The 20,558-nt window shown below is 38.1% G+C and overlaps 1 protein-coding gene across 1 annotated transcript in view; it reads right to left on the reverse strand.

Moving 5' to 3' along the window:
• Positions 1–20,558, reverse strand: part of LOC123516667 (dynein axonemal heavy chain 5-like) — a gene marked incomplete at its 5' end in the record, with an annotated part of 331,873 nt that overhangs the window by 181,023 nt on the left and 130,292 nt on the right. Inside the window, 5 exons of the mRNA XM_045276268.1 lie at positions 2,739–2,866; positions 3,245–3,363; positions 5,374–5,531; positions 5,892–6,030; positions 6,370–6,564. Of these exons, the coding sequence (XP_045132203.1) occupies positions 2,739–2,866; positions 3,245–3,363; positions 5,374–5,531; positions 5,892–6,030; positions 6,370–6,564 (739 nt within the window). The remainder of the gene's footprint in view (positions 1–2,738; positions 2,867–3,244; positions 3,364–5,373; positions 5,532–5,891; positions 6,031–6,369; positions 6,565–20,558) is intronic.

Genomic DNA, 20,558 nt, shown 5'->3' on the forward strand with positions numbered 1-20,558 from the left:
GTGCCTGACTTAAGAGATTTGACTTATGAAGACAGACTGAACAGAATGCAACTTCCGACCCTGGAAAACAGAAGAGAAAGGGGAGACCTGATAGCAATATACAGAATGATGATTGGCATGGAAAAAATGGATAGGGAAGATCTGTGTATGTGGAATGAAAGAGTGTCGAGAGGGCATGGGAAAAACTAAAATGGCCACTTATAGGAGAGATGTGAAAAATATAGCTTCCTCATAGAAGGGTGGAAGCATGGAATAGTTTAGACGTGGAAGTGGTCAACGCAAGGAATATTCATGATTTTAAGAAAAAGCTGGACATTAGTAGATATGGAGATGGGACAGTATGAGCATAGCTCCTTTCCCGTATGTTACAATTAGGTAAATACAATTAGGTAAATACACACACATATATATATATATATATATATATATATATATATATATATATATATATATATATATATATATATATATATATATATATATATCGACACACACACACATCGTAGTTCCTTGAATATAGGTTGATCTCATATATAGATCAAGCCTGATTTCTAGCCAGAAAATTAGCAATTTATGGTACTTGTACATAAGTCAACTGCCCAAATGAAGGGAGAAACCTAATATCAATTTAAAGAAAAAGTTACTAAACGTAGTGTGCTATGCTGGTAGCAGAATGACAGGTTATAGTATTCAATCACATTTTATAGGAATAATGACTAAAGAGAGAGAGAGAGAGAGAGAGAGAGAGAGAGAGAGAGAGAGAGAGAGAGAGAGAGAGAGAGAGAGAGAGAGAGAGAGAGAGAGAGAGAGAGAGAGAGAGAAAAGAAAGCATCTGCTCCTTCCTTATTTGGTCAGATTATTGTGGCTTTGGTGGCAGTCTTATGTATAGCTTCCACCCTGCCTCCTTTGGGTACTTCACCTGTTTTATGCCCTGCCCTTGTTGTTTGAAAGGTTCTGGCTTATCATTATCTCCTCATCACTTGGTAGAGGTTACCCAACAAAGGTTAAGGATCATGTCAATCAGGCCTAAAAAGCTGGTGACAACCAAAGCCTTTAACTATCCTGTGCCAAGCAGGTTTCAATGACTCCACAGAGCTTAGCCCTGACCCCCTCTGGCAAAAGTGACAGGGAGGCAGCAGTGTGTGTGTTGGGTGAAGGAAAAGCACATGTGTTCACAAGCGAGAGTCTGGTGATGAACAAATTATTAACTTATGAGTCATAGTCCAATAGTTCAGTGTTACTGATATGGTGAGTCAGACACATACTATTTCATGCCATCAATTAAAATTCTTCGTAATGATGTTTTCCATGCCCTTGGTGGCTTAAACCCTTGAAAGGCTCATGGACCTGCATGGTGGGGTCTCTCCTACTGTTCTCAAAAAACTGTGCTTCCATGCTTGCATCTTGCCTGGCCAAACTCTTTCAACTATACTTAACAACTTCTATCTTTCCTTTGTGCTGGAAGTCTGCCTACATTCAGCTGTTCCTAAAAAGGGTGATTGTTCTAATCCCTCAAACTACCACTCTATTGCTTTCAGCTCTTGTTTGTCTAAAGTTTTTTAATTGATCCTCAATAGGGAAATTCTCAAACATCAGTCACTTAATAATCTCCTATCTGATCACCAATATGGCTTCCGTCAAGGCCACTCAACTGGTGATATGACTTTTCTTACTGAGTTTTGGTCATCCTCTTTTAGAGAATTTTAGTGCAACTTTTGCTGTTATATTAGACATCAAAAGCTTTCAATAGAGTCTGGCACAAAGCTTCAATTTCAAAACTGCCCTCCTATGGTTTCTATCCTTCCTTCTGCAACTTTATCTCAGGCTTCCTTTTTGACTGCTCTATTGCAACCGTGGTAGATGGCCACTGTTCTTCTCCTAAATCTATTAACAGTGGTGTTCCTCAGGGTTCTGTCCTGTCACCAACTTTCTTTCTATTATTCATTAATGATCTTCTTAACCAAACTTCTTGCCCTATTCACTTCTACACTGATGATACCACCATACATCTTTCCATGTCTTTTCAGAGATGACCAACCCTTCAGAAAATCAACAGATCATATAGGGATGCCACTGAATGCCAGACATCTGGTCTTTCTAAGAATTCTGATTGGGGCATAGAAAACTTAATGTTCAATGCCTCAAAAACTCTATTCCTCCATCTATTACCTCAACCTTCCAGACAACTGTCCCCTTTTCTTCAATGACACTCGGCTGTTCCTATCTTCTATACTGAATATCCTTGGTCTATCCTTTACTCATAATCTAAACTGGAAACTTCACATCTCTTCTGCTAAGACAGCTTCTATGAAGTTAGGCGTTCTGAGGCATCTCCACCAGTTTTTCTCGCCCCTCCAACTGTAAACTCTGTATAAGAGCCTTATCCGTTCTTATATGGAGTACTCTTCACATGTTTGCAGGGGGGATTCCACTCACACAATTTTATTAGAAAGGGTGGAATCAAAGGCTTCTCGTCTCATCAACTCCCCTCCTCTGTCTGACTATCTTCAGCTTTTTTCTCACTGCCAGAATGTTGCATCCCTTGCTATCTTTCATGCTAATTGATCTACTGATATCTTGCTAACTGCATGCTTCCCCTCTTCCTGCAGCCTCGCTGTACAAGACTTTATTTAGGGAACTGGCAATGAAGTGGGTGTTTTCTTAAATAATTAGTTGCCCTTGGCCAGCTTCCCCTCTTGCATAAAAAAAGAAACAAAAAAATCCAGTCCTTTTCTCACCTTTCTTGGCCTTCAATGTCTTACGCCAGAGTGTAGAGAAGATACCATCTGTCCAGTCATTGGTGGCCACATCCAGACGGCCAAACATCTGGGCTGAGGTGATGGCCTTTGGGTTCATCCTCAGTTCCCTGTGTCAGGATCAGTAACAGGCATAATAATATTTTGTTGTTATCAAATCACCTTAGTCATCCTTGAAATGTAATGTGACATATAACAATCAGTGAAAAATCATTATATCAGTATGCTAAATCATTGTCTGCAAAGTTCAATTAAGCAACAATGAAATAATGAAATACTTTTTTCACCAAACCATCTTTTTTTATTGTCCCAGAATTTTTATATCCATTTTGAAGGATATGGTTGACAATTTCTAACAAATCAGTAATGAGCCAAGATTCTTACAACATAGAGTTTGTTGATTCTGGTATGATTTCTTCAAATCTCAATTCCAGCTTCAAATATTATATATATCTAACATGGTAAGATCAAAAGCATATGCAGCAAACCTGTGAGGGAGTCCTGTTCTGGAGAGTGCCTTCATCAGGACTTGGATGCAGGAGGTCTTGCCAGCACCACTGGGCCCAAGAGTCATCATTCCGTGTCTCACCCGCTGAGTCTCATACAGCTGTGCTCCATATGAAGCACACCAGCAGAGAAAACCATTAACCACAGATATGCCATGATGCTTTTTTTTTTTTTTTTTTTTAATTACCAATCTTTTAATGTTATTTAATATTTTTAAGGAACAACATTTTACCTATTTCACTCAATCTCTGATTATCTCTCTCTGATTATCTCATTTTTTTATCTCTACTTTAAGGCATTATAGAGGAACCTTGGTTCACAAATGTTTTTGTTCAAGATTTTTTTTTTTTCAAATAATTTTCATATCAGTTCAGGAATGGTCTTTCAGTGTGTGAACACACACATCCCACAAAGCCTCTCAGCTGACAACCATGCATTCACTTACTCAGCTGTGTTGTGGACCACCTACTGTGAGTAGTATAATTAACATACACTGCCAAGTCTTTTTGCTATTGTCTTAGTTTCTCATTAATTTAATGGTGAACCACCTTCCCAGAGGCTTGATGGAGTGTTAAACCTGAGTTGCTTACCCATTCCTACCTGCAATTTTTCAGGTTGGCTGGAAAGATAATTCCAGAGGAAAAAACAAAATCTCACTTTGCATCAAATATGTGTTGGCTGGAAACACTGAAGCATACGAGTCTGTGTAAGGCAAGAAGTGTTGTGCTACTCATGACAGTATGTGTTCTGCCATCCTGTCACACTTCATTTCATGTTCTGGTGTCTGGATGCCCCAGAAAGACCATACCTACCAGGAATGCCTATAACCTGTGAAGTTATCACGGACTTCCTGGATTACGGACATTTCATTTACGTAAATAAGGGAGACCAGGTACAATTAGAAAAGCATGTGCTGTCCTGAGCAGTCCAACAATCTCTGCTGTACATAGATCCATATGCTCTAATGATTCCTTCCAGCCAACACATGGTTCATGCAAGGCCAAACTTTCCTAACCATAATTTCCTTCTATATTCCTTGTCACCAGAAACATTTAAAAATAAAAATAAAATATTATGCTTCTGAGGCTTGAATAGAATAATTTGGTTTACATTAATTATTTCAATGAGAAAATTAGTTTGGTTTGCAAACATTTCAGTTAACAAAGGAATCACTTAGTTCAGCAATCAAGGTTCCACTGTACTACTATAATTTTTGTGGCACATATGAAAAATATAGAAAATATATGAATAATTAATTCTAATTCTAATTGAAGTACAGAGCACATTTGAGTTGCAAGGGAAATATGTTTCAGAAGGCTCCTCTAAACTCATTCTGCCTATGACTCACATCATAATTTGGACCATTCTCCTTCAAGCTGACTGTATGGTCATCTTCATAGCCAACCTATGGTATTTACCTACAATGTGGACAAGTACTTTTTTGAAGAAAACCCAAATAGAGAACCTAAACTGCCAATCTCAAAAGCTGAATGAAAAACTGTGGACATGAGGGAACATTAGAGGACTAACTCAAACAGAAGACCAAACCTGACTGTCCAGTTTAGAATATGCTGGGTATAGTACTACAGAATGCTAGCAAATATGGCACATATTGCCAAACTTGAACTTGTGGTTGCCAAAGGGAACAACACTGAGCACATTTTAATTTTGTGAGTAGACTGCTCATATTTCTGAATGCCCATAACTCATTATCTTATAACTTGGATACCCACTGTACTAACGGAACACACTTCCTTAAACACTTTGCCATTTGTTGAGTGGTTTAAAGTTACCTATGTGTTACCATGATACCCAACTTCTAAGTGGTTACACCAAAGATGCACTTGGGTGGTGATATGGGCCCTAATATGGGTACCACTATAAATAAAATTGCCCTTGCCACTAATGGGTGGAAGCTTAACAGCGCTTCCAATACTCTTCAAGTTATCTACAGGCGCTATAGGCCAGGATATAAGAGAGTGAGAGAGGAAGAAAAAAAAAAAAAAAAAAAAAAAAAAAAAAAGACATACAGAATATAAAAAGAGTAAATGGAGGATCTAACTCAAAAAGATTATATTACTAGAGTACTTCTGGTGTGTTCCAGACTGACCTGGATAAGTTTAAGTGTCCATGGTGGATGATTGACAAGGCCAAGCTCATTGACCACCTCCCCAATGGCGGTGGTGAGTTGGTTGTGATAACCTTTCTCCTGTGTCATGTTTGGAAACAGGTCATCAATCAGGGACATGAAGAGTGGTTCGTCTTCATCTGTAATACAAATAATTGTTCAGAATGTCAATTAAAATATGTGGAAAGGAGAGAATAAATTCTACAACCTAATAATCTTCTGTTTTTCAATGGAATGGAAGAGTGATATGCCAGTGAAAAAAACAAAGTTGATCATAATATTAAATTATTTCATTATTTCCAGTGGAGAGTTATGATGGGCATCACCACATAACTTAAAATCTTTCTATTTATTAAGGGAATGAATCAGTGAAATACTACAGAAAAGGAAGAATAACGTCAATAATAATATTCTGTTACATAAATAGTTCCAAAGGGAAGCTGTGATAGACAGAAGATAAACTCAATAAATATTCTCCACACAGTGACACAGGTACTCACCCACCAGCTTGGAAAGGTTCATGTCCCGCAACACTCGCATCACAATGGTGGACTCAGAATCTTTAGGGTTTGCTCGTTTAGAAGCTCCAAGAGTTCTCAGTACAGACAAAATGTTTCTCAGCCCAAAGTCATAATGCACCTAGAGTGATCATAGAACAGAAATGTATTTATTATTTATCTCAGCATTGTGGGCTAAAAATAATTACACAACCAATGTCTCTGAAAAACAACCATGGCAGGCTACAGACTTAATTTGTATAAGAAGTAATAAAGTCAAGCTATAAGACTTTTTGTGTATTCATATGCTGTTTTTTTTCTAATCTAATCTAATCTCACTGATACAAACATGTCTCTAAATAAAAGTTCTTTACCATAATATTAGTCAGTGAACCTCAACACCCTCTACTCCCAAACCAACAATACTGTAAATCTGGGCTAACAGATTTGTCTCTTCCTAGGAAGTGATTAACATGCATACCTGTTTGGTTAACTGCTCCTCACACAGCTTGTACAATGTGAAGAATTTGCGAGCCAAAGTAATGTTCTCAAGAAAGCCACATGAGGCCAGCTTCACCCTTATAATGATCTGTCGGTCAGGCACCATCATGGCCACATTGCGGAACTGAATCTTGAGGTTCTCTGGCAAAACCTGACGGCCATGGTAGCCCAGATTCTGATGTGGTGGCACCGCAGACAAGTGAAGAAGATGGAGGCAGAGGCGAGGGAGGAGGGTGGAAGTGAAGGTGACAAGAGTATATATATACAGTGATTGGAAAAACACAAGTGATGGGAGAAGAACCCCATGCATTAGTTCTGTACATGCCACTTGGTAGCACTCACCCATCCCTACCCCATGCTCACTCTCACACTTAATTACACATGTCCTGAAATAAATATTGATCAGAACTGTACAACAGAATTCTTCATGCAATAGTCAGCTCATGTACAGATCCTAAAGTTTCCTGATGGTGTTTGAGTGTATGTACAGTTCAGTGGCATGACCTTTCTATCTTGCAAACATTCTCCACGAGGCACATGCTGGACACAGGCACAGACCAACACATGAGTAATAACAATTCATAACGGAGGATACTTCAGGGGGCAGACAATATCACTGGAAGGGAAAGTTTTGATATGAGGATGAGAGATAGAGATGAAATGTAAGACAGAACCTTCACACGCACACATATATATTAAAGTAAGGAGAGAGGAAGAAAGAAAGTTTGAGAAAGATGTAGTGGATAAAAGCAAAGATGAACCCAAACTTTTCTACACGTCTATAAACGGCAAAACAAAGAATAAGGAAACAATTGAAAAAAATTAAAGAAGGGAAGACATACTAAACAGAGAAGGAGATGTGTAAAATAATGAATGAAAACTTCAAAATGGTATTCACTGCAGAAGATGATTTCACAGAACCTAATAGGACATTGGATTGCCAAGAATTACAGGAGATTGCAGTGCACAAAGAGGATATTGGAAGATTACTGAAAAAGTTGGAAGTCAGGAATGCAATGGGGCCAGATGGTGTATCAGGCTGGGTGTTAAAAGAATGTAAAGAGCAAGTACTGGAGCCAATTTGGGAAATAATTCAAAGTTCAATAAATGAAGGGAAAGTTCCACAAGAGTGGAAGAGAGCCAATGTAATACCGATATCTAAAGGAGATAAAGGCAACTGAACCACTAAACTGTAGACCAGTGTCACTTACAAGTGTCGTAGGGAAGTTATGTGAAATAATTATCAAAGAAAAATGGGTTAAAATTCTATAAGAAAAGCAGGTCATATCGAACAGACAATCTAGGTTCAGACAGGGCGGTCATGTGTATCAAACTTATTAAGCTTCTACTCGAGTTATTGCAGGACTTGAAAACAGAGATGGATGGGTAGACACAGTATACCTGGACATTAAAAAGGCTTTTGATAAAGTCCCGCACGAAAGACTTCTTTGGAAACTAGAGGATGTAGGAGGACTACATGGAACCTTGCTCAAATGGACAAGAGATTATTTGAAGGATAGGGAAATGAGAACTGTGATTAGAGATACATACTCATCTTTGGGTAAAGTAACTAGCAGAGTGCCACAAGGGTCAGTGTTAGCTCTCATTATGTTTCAAGTTTATGTAAACGACATTCACATTGGGGAAAACAGTTATATAAATTTATTCGCTGATGATGCAAAGTTGCTAAGAGTTATCAAAACCAGAGAGGACTGTCTGCTGTTGCAGGAAGATTTAAACAAGATCTATGAATGGAGCAAGAAGTGGAAATTGGAGTTTAATGTCAAGAAATGCCACATAATGGAACTAGGAAAGAGTAAGAGAAGACCAGTATGGTACTATTTGATGGGAGAGGAGCAAATAATAAAAACTAAAAAGAAAAAAGATCTTAGAGTGATCATACAAGAAAATCTGAGCCCTGATAAACACATAAACAAGATATTTGGACTATCATATAAGATGAATGGGATTTCGTTACATTGATAAAGATATGATGAAAAAAATCATCACAAGCATGATACGCCCAAGGCTGGAATATGCAGCAGTGGTATGGTCTTCGAGCTCTAAAGAGGATACAAGAAAATTGGAAAGGATACAGAAGATTTCTACAAAGATGGTGCCGGAATTAAAGAAACTCACATATGAAGAACGACTGAAGGAAATGGGACTACCAACCTTACAAGATAGTAGAGAATGCGGGGACCTAATAACAATGTATAAGATAGTAAATGATATTGAAAAGATAGACAAAGAAGACCTGGTGCCGTTAACGAAAGAAGATGGAAGAACAAAAGGACATGGAAAGAAGATCAGGATGAGGTAGTGTGTGAAGGATATTGGAAAATACAGTTTTCCACACAGAACAGTGGAAAAATGGAATGCATTGGATAATGGAATTGTCACAGCACCTAGTGTGCATAACTTTAAAGAAAAACTAGATAAATGGAGATATGGAGACAGGACACTATGAGCCCCGCTTGAATCCTGTACAATACAACTAGGTAAATACACACACACACACCTTCTATCTTTATCTACCTTCTATCGTTTACTCGCTTTTTTTTCCATCTGGCTACTTGCTGTTTGGATATTTTGTAAGCTGACCAATGATAATAATGCAAATTTTTCAAAATCTTGGTCTTTTTGCAAAATGTCGAGATATTTAGGTAATTTTGCAATGTGACCACAAATTTGGTCTTTTTGCATAATGGCAAGGCATTTTGTAAAATGACCAATTTTGCAAAATGACTGTAACAAATATATATAGTATATATATATATATATATATATATATATATATATATATATATATATATATATATATATATATATATATATAAATGACTTCCTTCTTCATTTTATGATGAATGATACATTACTACATATCAGTGGTATGTTGTGTCATTGGAAAGCTTCACAGCCTCCTTAATCCTATCACTGAATCTGTCACTTTTCATATAAGAAAGTATTACATACAGCAAGTATATATTTTGTGAAAATTTGTTTATTTTTATTGGGGCATTCAAGTACTTGCATTTACTTGTTATATTCTTATCAACACTCATATCAACTTCTTGAGTTCTTGTTTAATGCTGAAGGCATTTACAGTGCACACCACACTGCTAGTCCACAGAGACCATGCAGTGCTTGCAAGTGTCCAGAAGCATGAGTGTTAGTTGTACCTCAGCCATGACCATTATTATTGTCAGGTTCACTCTCCTGTTCATTAAGTAATTTCGCTTGCATAAAATTTTGGAGATATTCCAATTTGAACAAACTCAAAAGATGAACACAAGAAAACAATTCCACAGTAATAAACAAAGTTCCAACACAATCCTACATAACCTTAATTAGCTATATGATAATATAAAAATCCCTCAACTTAAATCAAGTTCAACAGGACCATATATTATTTGCAATATATTTCCACCTTGTGTAGCAAGAAACATAATCATTGTAAAATCTCATTCAATTAACTTTTGAGTACTTTCCAACAGTTCCACCTTTATATACTCACTGATGATAATCTGGGTATTCTAAGGTACAAACATCACTCTTACCCCATATGAAATGTTCATCCCAAGCATGTTATCCATGCAAAAAATTCCATAACAACAGATAGTTCTCTTTATATGACAACTGTTTTGAATGATTACTTATTACATTATTTACACACTGAAAGTATTTACAGAGGGTTATAGAAACTGTAGAATTACCTGATATGAGGCATTCGCTAGATCCTGCCAACAGAGAATTATTGACTTGTGAACAACATGCACATCTTGGTCATGCAGACTAAACATTCATCAAAATTCCATGCCAGATTACCATTTCTTTTCTTATTAGAAAAAAAAAAAACTTAGATAACCTTTATATCAATTTCATCATGTAATTGCTAGGAAAATCTCTAAATAAAAATGTAATCACTAATTCTAGTTGTAATGGTGAGCATGTGCCTGGTTGTTTGATGGAGTGAGCTGGCATGTTATAGCAACTTGTGTTTTGTCATGGGATGCAGCAGGTGCAGTGTGGGAGTGTGCCATGATATCTGTGTGTTTCTTCTTGTGTGGCACCTAACCAAGGGGAAGAGGAAAAAAGGAAAAGAATCACAGCCAATGGTGTGTTGGCAGCATAAGAATATACTAAAGCAACAATGTCATGTATCAGTGTCTAAGAGGAATGTCTCACATCTTGGCAGTCTATTTAAAAAAGTGTGGTCAATTAATGGGAGGAAACTGTGGCTGGCTAGCAAAAAAACAGCTAATTTTCCTCAACTATAAAAAGGTATGCATTTTCTGTAAAATCCATGTAAAAAAATATAGAGGGGAGAGAGGTCTGATATATAGACACCAGCAGGATGAAAACATCTGAGTAATGCCAAACATGTAGTGAGACAAGGGGGAGACAGTGTTACCTTGATCCAATGGGCGGCTATGTTCTGTCAAGTGTATCGGGAGGAAGCTGTATTAGAATAAAATCATCTACAACTTGTTTTCAAACTTACTCTATGCATCTGACATTCAAGAGACTTTAAACAACCAGATATTCTCCCTGAATACAGTGTCAACAAGATACTACACTGTTCCATGGGCAAGATGAATAATGTCTGCACACAAGCAACAGTCCAGTCAAGCAGGGGTGGTGCCTGCCAGTTGCCACAAGCATACAAGGTGACAACTGACTTGCTAAAGCTTCCTTCAGTACTGCAATCAACTGTTACCTTTTAATCTATTACAGATCCTATTTAATAACATAACATAGGATTACACACATTTAGTCATTGATCAGTATTTTGATTAAGTGTTTGTTTTCTATTGCATGCTTTTATATAGGTAGTTTAATTTCATATATATAAATTACTTAAATATATTATGATTATTTATCATTTCTAAATAGTTAATATATAAAAGGTGAGGATAAAAGTGCAAATTAAGAAAAATATGAAGGTCTGTAAAAACAGAAGCAGTCCAAGAAACCACATGATGGAGAAAAAAAGAAGCACTCTGAGGTAGCTCTGCCTTGCTTGTGCTGTGGCAATGCCTCACCAAGAGCTGACCTACAATCTGGCAACATCATGCCCATCACAAAGGTACACACATAACACATTCCAATACTAGACACTGACTACAATGACATCTTATTACAGCACTCAGTGGGATCTAATCTGAGAAAATTTCCTTAAAAAACCAGTTATCAGTACAACATGAAATAAAATAAAACTTATGAAAAGATGCATGTCACCTGTGAGGCAAAGTAATTCAGGATTATTTAGGTAAATGGAAAAAAAAGACAGTACTACATAGAAGGACTGAAAATTCTCAATTTATCTGTTCATATACCTATTCTTAAGAATCCCCAAAAGGATGATAGAGCCTTTATTTATTTCTATTTTTGAATTTCATCTTTGCATGCCATAATTCTCTAATTTTCCTCTCTCTCTCTCTCTCTCTCTCTCTCTCTCTCTCTCTCTCTCTCTCTCTCTCTCTCTCTCTCTCTATCTATCTATCTATCTATCTATCTCTCTCTCTCTCCAACACCTTATTCCCTCCACAAGCATTCCAGGGAGATGGTTACCTCAGAAGAGTCTGCACCTCTCCCAACCCGAACATTCTGTTCTTGCTTGCTCAAATGCCCTGTCTCTAATAATACCTCCTTTACATGCATACTCTTTTGCCATAAATTTCCACTTCTAAAGTCTCCTTCTCATATTAGCATATTTAATTTCACTCAATACACTTTCTTTACAAAATGGTTACACTTCATTTTCTTCATAGAGCCAAATCATCTCATTATTTTTTCCACCCATTCCAAACACCACCCAAATGAAACATCAGTCACATACTTTACTGTAATACTAATGAATGAAGCATTAAAAGTGCACATTAAAATAGCTGCAACACACACACACACACACACACACACACACACACACACACACACACACACACACACACACACACACACATGAATTGGTGGAGAAGTCATGGAGGCTAGCCCAGCAGGAAACAACAAGGAAGATTTGGTTGAGAAGAGATCTCGGTGAAAAGGAAAGAGAAATGTTAAATGAGTTGAGAAAGGAGGCTTTGAAAAAAAATGAAGAGAGGACAGAAGAGGAGAAGAAAGAGTTTTTCTGGAGAATCTTGGATATGAGACTGAGGAAGTGGTTCATAACCCAGAAAAGTACAGTAAGAAAGGACTAAAGAAACTTACGATGAGCGGAATGTAATGTATTCCAACATAAATGGAGTGATATCGGGATTTTAGAACTCAACGATTACTTGAGGGACAAGAACCCAGATATTGTGGGTCTTACTGAAACAAAACTGAGAGAGGAGAAGACCTGATGATGGTTGGAGAAGGGAAATATAATGTTTGGAAAAGAAATAGAGTAGGTAAGATGGGAGGAGGAGTGATGTTGCTGGTTAAAAAAGATATAAAGGTGGATCAAGTGAAAGAAGGTATGGGAAAGGCAGAAGTGCTAAAGATCAGAGCAGAAACTAATGAAGGAAAAAGAGGCACTACATAGTGGTGTACGTACCACCTAAGACAAATGCATGGTCAGTACAGGAATATGAAGAAATGATAAGTGATACAGGAACATGTCTGGAAGAAATGTTGGGTGGCTGTGAACGAACTATAATGATGGGAGATTTTAATTGTAAAGAGGTGTGTTGGGAGGACTGGTCAATGGAAGGATCAGAGACAACATGGGGAAATACACTATTGACACTGGCAATGGAAAATGTGTTAACTCAGTGGGTCAAAGAAGATACTAGGTTTGGAGGAGAGGGAGCATCGTCAAGACTGGACTTGGTCTTTAGTACAGAGCCAATGGTCATTGAGGAGATGAGGGTGGAGTGCCCTTTAGCAAAGAGTGATCATGCAGTTTTGGAGTTCAAGGTGATAGATGAAGAGAAATCTAGAAGAAATGAAGAATATAAAGTGGGAAGATGGAATTATGCCAAGACAGATTTTGGAAACCTAAAGAAATTCTTTCAAGAGACAAATTGATGAAATTCAAGAGTGCTAAGGAGCAAATGAAAAGTGGAAGGAATTTATAAAAATATACAAAGAAGGTGAGAAAAATTTGTACCAATAAGACAACATAGAGAAGTTGGAAAGCAGGACTGGTTTAACGATAGATGTGAAAAGGCTAGAACAAGAAAAGAGGATGCATGGAAGAGGTGGAGAAGGAAAAGACGGATTAAGCAGTGGAAAGTTACAAAAGAGCAAGAAATGAATATGTGTTGATTAGAAGAGAAGAAAGAAAGAAACAAGAAAAGGATATAATTGATAAATGTAAAGACCAACCAAGGCTTTTTACAGACATGTGAACAACAACATCAAAAATAGAGAAAGTATTGAAAGTTTAGAAGTAAATGGAGTATGCAGTGAAGATCCCAGGAAATGGCAGAGGCTATGAATGGATGCTTTCGGAAGGTATTCACAAAGGAGACTGCTTTTGACAAACCACTGGTAATGGAACAGAAAGGGATTATGAAGGAGTTTCAAGTAACTGTGGAGGAGATCAAGAATATGATGGGGAGTTTAGAAGTGAGAAAAGCTGTGGGACCTGATGGGGTATCAGGATGGATTTTAAGAGAATGCAGGAGCAACTGGCAGAAAAAGTTTGTGAAGTAATTGATGCCTCATTAAGGGAAGGTGTAGTGCCCCAAGACTGGAAAAGAGCTAACATTGTCCCAATCTATAAATCAGGTAACAAGAGAGACCCATTGAACTATAGACCAGTGTCACTTACAAGTGTGGTAGCTAAGATGTGTGAGAGGGTGGTGAAGAATAGATGGACAGACTTCTTGGAGAAAATGACATACTTTGTGAGTGTCAATTTGGTTTTAGAAAAGGGCGTTCATGCACGACAAACCTGATATGTTACTATTCGAGGGTGATAGATGTAATACAGGAAAGAGATGGTTGGGCTGATGGAATATATCTGGATTTAAAAAAGGCCTTTGATAAGGTACCACACCGGAGACTGATCTGGAAACTTGAAATGGTAGGAGGAGTGCATGGCAGTTTACTAAAATGGATGGAAGACTTTTGGTAGGAAGAGAAATGAGAACAATAATTAAGGACAGACCATCAGAATGGGGCTTGGTGGAGAGTGGAGTTCCACAGGGATCAGTGTTGGCACCAGTAATGTTCGCGGTCTACATAAATGACATGGTGGATGGGGTGTCCAGTTATGTGAGCCTATTTGCAGACGATGCAAAATTGTTAAGAAAAGTGAGATGTGACAAAGATTGCGAACTACTCCAGGAAGACTTGGACAGAATATGGAAATGGAGCTGTACATGGCAAATGGAGTTCAACACGACAAAATGCAAGAAAATAGAGTTTGGCAAGAGTGAAAGAAGAATCAGGAGTATGTACAAGATAGGAAATGAAGACATAAAACCAGTCATGAAGAAAAGACCTTGGGGTGACAATTACCAATGACCTATCGCCAGAGAGACATATAAACAAAATAATTGGAGAAGTATTGAACTTATTGAGGAACATAAGAGTGGCGTTCAGATATTTAGATGAAGAAATGATGAAGAAAATAATTACTGCAATGATAAGACCGAGGCTTGAATATGCAACAATACAGTGGGCTCGAACTTAAAGAAACACATAAGGAAACTAGAGAAAGTACAGAGGGCTGCAACAAAAATGGTGCCTGACTTAAGAGATTTGACTTATGAAGACAGACTGAAAAGAATGCAACTTCCGACCCTGGAAAACAGAAGAGAAAGGGAGACCTGATAGCAATATACAGAGTGATGATTGGCATGGAAAAATGGATAGGGAAGATCTGTGTATGTGGAATGAAAGAATGTCGAGAGGGCATGGGAAAAACTAAAATGGCCACTTATAGGAGAGATGTGAAAAATATAGCTTCCTCATAGAAGGGTGGAAGCATGGAATAGTTTAGACGTGGAAGTGGTCAACGCAAGGAATATTCATGATTTTAAGAAAAGCTGGACATTAATAGATATGGAGACGGGACAACACGAGCATAGCTCTTTTCCGTTTGTTACAATTAGGTAAATACAATTAGGTAAATACACACACACACACACACATGGAAAAAATGGATAGGGAAGATCTGTGTATGTGGAATGAAAGAATGTCGAGAGGGCATGGGAAAAACTAAAATATCCACTTATAGGAGAGATGTGAAAAAATATAGCTTCCCTCATAGAAGGGTGGAAGCATGGAATAGTTTAGACGTGGAAGTGGTCAACGCAAGGAATATTCATGATTTTAAGAAAAGCTGGACATTAGTAGATATGGAGACGGGACAGTACGAGCATAGCTCCTTTCCCGTATGTTACAATTAGGTAAATTAGGTAAAATACACACACACACACACACACAACATAGAGAAGTTGGAAAGCAGGACTGGTTTAACGATAGATGTGAAAAGGCTAGAACAAGAAAAGAGGATGCATGGAAGAGGTGGAGAAGGAAAAGACGGATTAAGCAGTGGGAAAGTTACAAAAGAGCAAGAAATGAATATGTGTTGATTAGAAGAGAAGAAAGAAAGAAACAAGAAAAGGATATAATTGATAAATGTAAAGACCAACCAAGGCTTTTTACAGACATGTGAACAACAACATCAAAAATAGAGAAAGTATTGAAAGTTTAGAAGTAAATGGAGTATGCAGTGAAGATCCCAGGAAATGGCAGAGGCTATGAATGGATGCTGGAAGGTATTCACAAAGGAGACTGCTTTTGACAAACCACTGGTAATGGAACAGAAAGGGATTATGAAGGAGTTTCAAGTAACTGTGGAGGAGATCAAGAACATGATGGGGAGTTTAGAAGTGAGAAAAGCTGTGGGACCTGATGGGGTATCAGGATGGATTTTAAGAGAATGCAGGAGCAACTGGCAGAAAAAGTTTGTGAAGTAATTGATGCCTCATTAAGGGAAGGTGTAGTGCCCCAAGACTGGAAAAGAGCTAACATTGTCCCAATCTATAAATCAGGTAACAAGAGAGACCCATTGAACTATAGACCAGTGTCACTTACAAGTGTGGTAGCTAAGATGTGTGAGAGGGTGGTGAAGAATAGATGGACAGACTTCTTGGAGAAAAATGACATACTTTGTGAGTGTCAATTTGGTTTTAGAAAAGGGCGTTCATGCACGACAAACCTGATATGTTACTATTCGAGGGTGATAGATGTAATACAGGAAAGAGATGGTTGGGCTGATGGAATATATCTGGATTTAAAAAGGCCTTTGATAAGGTACCACACCAGAGACTGATCTGGAAACTTGAAATGGTAGGAGGAGTGCATGGCAGTTTACTAAAATGGATGGAAGACTTTTGGTAGGAAGAGAAATGAGAACAATAATTAAGGACAGACCATCAGAATGGGGATTGGTGGAGAGTGGAGTTCCACAGGGATCAGTGTTGGCACCAGTAATGTTCGCGTCTACATAAATGACATGGTGGATGGGGTGTCCAGTTATGTGAGCCTATTTGCAGACGATGCAAAATTGTTAAGAAAAGTGAGATGTGACAAAGATTGCGAACTACTCCAGGAAGACTTGGACAGAATATGGAAATGGAGCTGTACATGGCAAATGGAGTTCAACACGACAAAATGCAAGAAAATAGAGTTTGGCAAGAGTGAAAGAAGAATCAGGAGTATGTACAAGATAGGAAATGAAGACATAAAACCAGTCATGAAGAAAAGACCTTGGGGTGACAATTACCAATGACCTATCGCCAGAGAGACATATAAACAAAATAATTGGAGAAGTATTGAACTTATTGAGGAACATAAGAGTGGCGTTCATATTTAGATGAAGAAATGATGAAGAAAATAATTACTGCAATGATAAGACCGAGGCTTGAATATGCAACAATACAGTGGGCTCAACTTAAAGAAACACATAAGGAAACTAGAGAAAGTACAGAGGGCTGCAACAAAATGGTGCCTGACTTAAGAGATTTGACTTATGAAGACAGACTGAAAAGAATGCAACTTCCAACCCTGGAAAACAGAAGAGAAAGGGGAGACCTGATAGCATACACACACACACACACACACACACACACACACACGGGACATCGTCGATGGCGGAGGTGGTCGCTGAGCTCCAGAGCAATCATCTATAATTCTACAGTTACCTAAGAGTAACCAAGGTGGGAAAGGAGCTGGTAATGTTTGTCCCGTCTCCATATAGTCATGTTAACTGTTGATTAGCAAAATAATGTCCAGTGAAGGTAAATATAAACTGTAGCCTGCGTTTGAGCCATCAGCTGGTTTGTTTACGTCTGCGCAACATGGCGGCCGTGAACTCGAAAGAGGAATCAGACTTCACAGGGTTTCAAGGAATAATGGAGAAGAGCACTTATGTGAAGAAAATTCTGGAGTTAGAAGGTAAAATTGAAAACTGTTTGAAAAGTATGAGGGCCTGGAAACGAGTTATGACAATGTAAAGAGAGACTGTGCCGATATGAAGAAGGAAAATGCAGCACTGAAAGAGGAAGTTAAGCTAATTAAAGTGAATTGCGAAAATGTGGAGAATCTCTAGGAAAAGTGATGGAGAAGCAGGCTGAATGGAAAAAGTCAGGAAGTGGAAAGAAAGGAGGTAAATTACAAAGTTGCAAGTCTGGAAAAGGAAATCAAAGAGTCAGGGAGAAAACTTTGGGCCTTGCTGAAATTATAGATCAACAGATCATAGAAGAGAAGATAGCTGAGAAAGTGGTGAAGGTTATTAAGTCAAATGAGACATTGGTGAGGGAAACTGTAGACAAAAAGAGATGTGTGGTGATATTTGGTGTGGAGGAGGATAAGACACCGAGTAAAATGGAGAGAGAGAAAACATAAAAAGGTGATAAATAATATCATTAATGTGGTGCAAGAGGAGGAAAAGACCTAGTACAAGAAATAGAGGACTTCCATAGAATTGGAAAGTTCACAAGAGAAGGTATGAGGCCAATAAGAATCAAACTTAAGTCACAAAAGGATGTAGATGAATTGGTGGAGAAGTCATGGAGGCTAGCCCAGCAGGAAACAACAAGGAAGATTTGGTTGAGAAGAGATCTCGGTGAAAAGGAAAGAGAAATGTTAAATGAGTTGAGAAAGGAGGCTTTGAAAAAAATGAAGAGAGGACAGAAGAAGAGAAGAAAGAGTTTTTCTGGAGAATCTTGGATATGAGACTGAGGAAGTGGTTCATAACCCAGAAAAGTACAGCAAGAAAGGACTAAAGAAACTTACATATGAGCGAAATGTAATGTATTCCAACATAAATGGAGTGATATCGGGATTTTAGAACTCAACGATTACTTGAGGGACAAGAACCCAGATATTGTGGGTCTTACTGAAACAAAACTGAGAGAGGGAGAAGACCTGATGAAGGTTGGAGAAGGAAATATAACGTTTGGAAAAGAAATAGAGTAGGTAAGATGGGAGGAGGAGTGATGTTGCTGGTTAAAAAGATATAAAGGTGGATCAAGTGAAAAAGGTATGGGAAAGGCAGAAGTGCTAAAGATCAGAGCAGAAACTAATGAAGGAAAAAGAGGCACTACATAGTGGTGTACGTACCACCTAAGACAAATGCATGGTCAGTACAGGAATATGAAGAAATGATAAGTGATACAGGAACATGTCTGGAAGAAATGTTGGGTGGCTGTGAACGAACTATAATGATGGGAGATTTTAATTGTAAAGAGGTGTGTTGGGAGGACTGGTCAATGGAAGGATCAGAGACAACATGGGGAAATACACTATTGACACTGGCAATGGAAAATGTGTTAACTCAGTGGGTCAAAGAAGATACTAGGTTTGGAGGAGAGGGAGCATCGTCAAGACTGGACTTGGTCTTTAGTACAGAGCCAATGGTCATTGAGGAGATGAGGGTGGAGTGCCCTTTAGCAAAGAGTGATCATGCAGTTTTGGAGTTCAAGGTGATAGACGAAGAGAAATCTAGAAGAAATGAAGAATATAAAGTGGGAAGATGGAATTATGCCAAGACAGATTTTGGAAACCTAAAGAAATTCTTTCAAGAGACAAATTGATGAAATTCAAGAGTGCTAAGGAGCAAATGAAAAGTGGAAGGAATTTATAAAAATATACAAAGAAGGTGAGAAAAATTTGTACCAATAAGACAACATAGAGAAGTTGGAAAGCAGGACTGGTTTAACGATAGATGTGAAAAGGCTAGAACAAGAAAAGAGGATGCATGGAAGAGGTGGAGAAGGAAAAGACGGATTAAGCAGTGGAAAGTTACAAAAGAGCAAGAAATGAATATGTGTTGATTAGAAGAGAAGAAAGAAAGAAACAAGAAAAGGATATAATTGATAAATGTAAAGACCAACCAAGGCTTTTTTACAGACATGTGAACAACAACATCAAAAATAGAGAAAGTATTGAAAGTTTAGAAGTAAATGGAGTATACAGTGAAGATCCCAGGAAATGGCAGAGGCTATGAATGGATGCTTTCGGAAGGTATTCACAAAGGAGACTGCTTTTGACAAACCACTGGTAATGGAACAGAAAGGGATTATGAAGGAGTTTCAAGTAACGGTGGAGGAGATCAAGAACATGATGGGGAGTTTAGAAGTGAGAAAAGCTGTGGGACCTGATGGGGTATCAGGATGGATTTTAAGAGAATGCAGGAGCAATTGGCAGAAAAAGTTTGTGAAGTAATTGATGCCTCATTAAGGGAAGGTGTAGTGCCCCAAGACTGGAAAAGAGCTAACATTGTCCCAATCTATAAATCAGGTAACAAGAGAGACCCATTGAACTATAGACCAGTGTCACTTACAAGTGTGGTAGCTAAGATGTGTGAGAGGGTGGTGAAGACTAGATGGACAGACTTCTTGGAGAAAATGACATACTTTGTGAGTGTCAATTTGGTTTTAGGAAAGGGCGTTCATGCACGACAAACCTGATATGTTACTATTCGAGGGTGATAGATGTAATACAGGAAAGAGATGGTTGGGCTGATGGAATATATCTGGATTTAAAAAAGGCCTTTGATAAGGTACCACACCAGAGACTGATCTGGAAACTTGAAATGGTAGGAGGAGTGCATGGCAGTTTACTAAAATGGATGGAAGACTTTTGGTAGGAAGAGAAATGAGAACAATAATTAAGGACAGACCATCAGAATGGGGATTGGTGGAGAGTGGAGTTCCACAGGATCAG

This window comes from Portunus trituberculatus, chromosome 41 (genome assembly GCF_017591435.1).
Source record: "Portunus trituberculatus isolate SZX2019 chromosome 41, ASM1759143v1, whole genome shotgun sequence".
Classification (NCBI taxonomy): Eukaryota; Metazoa; Arthropoda; class Malacostraca; order Decapoda; family Portunidae; genus Portunus; species Portunus trituberculatus.